The 3,331-nt window shown below is 35.9% G+C and overlaps 1 protein-coding gene across 3 annotated transcripts; it reads right to left on the reverse strand.

Moving 5' to 3' along the window:
* Positions 1 to 1,151: 1,151 nt before the first annotated feature.
* Positions 1,152 to 3,129, reverse strand: LOC113763098 (transcription factor bHLH18-like). 3 transcript variants are annotated; one of them, XM_027306810.1, is made up of 3 exons: positions 2,973 to 3,129; positions 2,189 to 2,796; positions 1,152 to 1,560 (listed from the first exon to the last, which is right to left on the reverse strand). In XM_027306810.1, exons 2-3 carry the CDS (start codon positions 2,453 to 2,455, stop codon positions 1,429 to 1,431), a joined length of 399 nt encoding a protein of 132 aa, XP_027162611.1. In that variant the 5' UTR covers positions 2,456 to 2,796; positions 2,973 to 3,129; the 3' UTR covers positions 1,152 to 1,428. The 3 variants fall into 3 exon arrangements, with proteins under 3 accessions (XP_027162611.1, XP_027162609.1, XP_027162610.1); XM_027306808.1 differs by having other exon boundaries at positions 1,152 to 1,947; XM_027306809.1 differs by having other exon boundaries at positions 1,152 to 1,947; positions 2,905 to 3,129.
* Positions 3,130 to 3,331: the final 202 nt, after the last annotated feature.

The following is a 3,331-nucleotide window of genomic DNA, read 5'->3' on the forward strand; positions in this document are numbered from 1 at the left end:
AAAGGAGGCAATGTTGGTACACTAAATCAAGTCTAAAAATAGAATTTTCTAAATTGTCATTTAGCAGTGTTTTAGTCAAGTCAAATTTTTAGTAGTTTTGTTGGAGTCAAATTACAATAGTTTTATTATTTAGGAATTAGTATTTTATTAGAAAATTCTCATGGTTGTAAGATTTGTTTGCCAAGTCATATAGTCTATAAATAGGGAGTCTAATTATTGTATTAGTTGAGAAGGGTAAAATTTGAGAGCATTATTCTTGTGGTGTATGATTAATATATTATTGTCGGTATTATTCCTATTCTCCTGCATATATTTTTATGTGTGTAAATTACCTCTCCATCTACATTGGTTCTATGAAATTTATCTCCTCCTACAACATTTTGATATAATTTGTTTGGGTTCTACAACTTTAATTTTTCTTTCAAATGTATTTTGTGGCTTAGTACGTAGGCATCAATATAGCAATGTGTCTTATTTTGCTGGACATTCCTCTTCAGCTAAGAGGTGATAACTGCCAAAAAAATAAAAATGTGCTAAAACAGCAAAATTTGAACATTCTGACCATTGTTAAGGATCCACTATCCATCCGTGGATCCAAGTTAACAAATTTGCACAACTCTCTGAAATGAATCCGATTCACTTTCTATGGAATCCAGGGACTGATTCTTAATCCGTGGATAGATTCTCAATAATCCATGACCGGATTCTGAATTTTAAAATTCGTCAACAATTGTGTATATATAACTCATCTTATTTTAGTATCCACGAAAGTAGTTGGCTGTGCAAAAACTGAAAGGATTATAGTTACATTACATTAGGATCTCATGTAGTTCATGGTTTCAAAAATTGCTATCTGATTTTAATTTCTTTTTACTCACATAACATATACTCTTGGTATCTAATACCAATACAAAATCATTCGAGTTTGGCAATAGTTTTCTATCTTTAGAATCATTAGGGTTCTGAAATTTAATTGTATTTACATTGCATGAGTTCGCATTTAAAATTCGTGATAGTGGCTTGTCAAACAAAAAAAAAAAGAAAATCGTGATAGTGACCCGACCAATTGATATATCAACAGGCAGGGAAAGAATAAGTGAAGGATAAGCAGTGGCAGACTGTCATATTATGATATTAATGGGCACTATTAGAAGAATCCAATAGCTAAATTTCAAAGAAATTATAGGCAACATCTGCATATACGTACTATATCATAGTTTCGTGACCCACGAGGTGAATTATTTTTCATCGACTAAGAGCATCACAGCTTCCTCCAAAAACAACAAAAAAAAGGGAAAAAAAAAATCTAGGCCATGATATTGGTCTGTCTGCATCCTCCACTAGATCGACAGTCTTGCTCCAGATCTTTATCTCAATTTTTTTTCACATAGGACGCCAAATCATCAGCAGTTTTATTATTAGTACAGATCAAGGCATTTTGAAACAATTTCCCTCAAAACTCAGCACTAAGCAGCCTGCTTGCCTCTCTGGTGATATTGATGAACAGACACAAGACTTCCCAACTGCTTCCATGATTATCAGGTTGAATTCTTTTTCCATCTGAAAAAGATTAATTCAAAGGATCATTGCTCGAAAATCTGTTGCAATTTTACTGAAAAATTGTTCCATGGATCAGCAGTAATTGTAATGTCAAGAGCCCAACTTCCAAATGGTGTCACACTAACAGCAAGATTGAGCTTCTCTACCTCAGAAGCAATTTTTGTCAGTACCCTTTCTATGATCTTCACAATGAACAATCAGAAAAACATTCTTGTCTTAAAATTTAGCCTAAATTTCAATCCGTGGCTGCTCATCAGGGCCAGCCATATCATCTAAATAACCTTCATTTTCAACTAAGAGTTGTGGTTTCTTCACAAGCACCGCTGGTTCCATGGTTTGTTCCTCCAGCTTCTTTGCTCTCTCCTCAAGAATGAAAGTTTTATGCATCTGCAAGAACTTAAATGACTCGTGAACAAGAATTCTATAAGAACTTCGGTTGCAAATTACGTGCTGAGATTTCAAAATCTATATATAGGTTGAAAACTTGCACGCCCGATCAATTTATTTAGTGTAGTCGTCACTGTCTGCCTGATCAATTTATTTATCTAACCGATATTAGCAATCAACACAAACTTGTCTACTATGCTGGTTTTTTTTTATCCCTAGTTTAGGAAAAATTAGATAGTACCTTCTTGAGACCAGGAACCATGGTGGAAAGAGCCATGAAACTCTGGCTGAACAGCTCGTTTCGCTTTCTTTCTGCTACCACGTGATCATAGTTTTGGGTTCGTAACCTTGTACGACCGCCAGGTTTCTTTGCTTTTGTTTGGACAGTAGTATTAGTGGCCTCATCAAGTTTTACAAATGAACCTTGGGATGTCAAAACCTCAGACACTGCATCATCCTCAGGGTTCAATGTTCCTAGACTCACTTGTTGAGGATTTATTCCTAGCATATTTGGATTCCCAAAAGTGAGAATCAGTGGACAAGAAGAAGCTTGATCAAAATTTGGCACATTGTGGATGCTTGACAAGTTATAGCCATTAGGCTTGTGCTGTTTGGCTGGTCTTTCAGGAACAAATAGATGAGCTAGCTACCATCACTGAACTAAGAGATCCGAAAATCTGGAGAAGGATGAATTGCCTTTTGGATACAGAACTAAGATATAGAAATAGGTGGAGAAAGATGAATTGCCTTTTGAAGACAAGAGAATATTGAAAGTAACGGACAGCTGCGGCAGATAACTCTTCATCAAAGACGTCCATTATTGATCACTAAAACTGGATCCTCCATTCCCTGTTAATTAAGACAAAGGAGAAGGTTGTATAAGCTTTTCATACGTACTTGAATTTTTCCTCCTAAGTGATCTTTGAAGCTTCTGAGATGGGTGAAACATATCCATACCTTAAAAAGCAAAACTGGGAAATAAAGAAAAAAACGAAAGAAAGAGCAATAGAGAACAAGAGGCGTACAAGTCCAGGACATTTTTATCAGTGCTTCAAAAGGATCCCCCCTCTGCGCTCCATTGTCAGGGAAGGCCCCTCCTTCAATGGAGCGCAGAGGATGATGAATGGAGCAGAAGACATCACTCAACCATTTATACACGGTTGTACGCCTGATTCATTTAGGGTTTGAATGTGCTCAAGCTGCACGATGACTAGTTCATGAAATAATTTATTTGAAGCGTGTAAATTGAGAAAATCGTTAAATATTACTATATTCGATGAACGATTATATGCCATAAATATTCACTAAACTATTCTACGTAACTCTAGTACCACAAATCCACCAAACCTCCCCCATCCCCACCCAAAAAAAGTTTATTTTTGGG

Source organism: Coffea eugenioides, chromosome 2 (assembly GCF_003713205.1).
Source record: "Coffea eugenioides isolate CCC68of chromosome 2, Ceug_1.0, whole genome shotgun sequence".
NCBI classification, from domain to species: domain Eukaryota; kingdom Viridiplantae; phylum Streptophyta; class Magnoliopsida; order Gentianales; family Rubiaceae; genus Coffea; species Coffea eugenioides.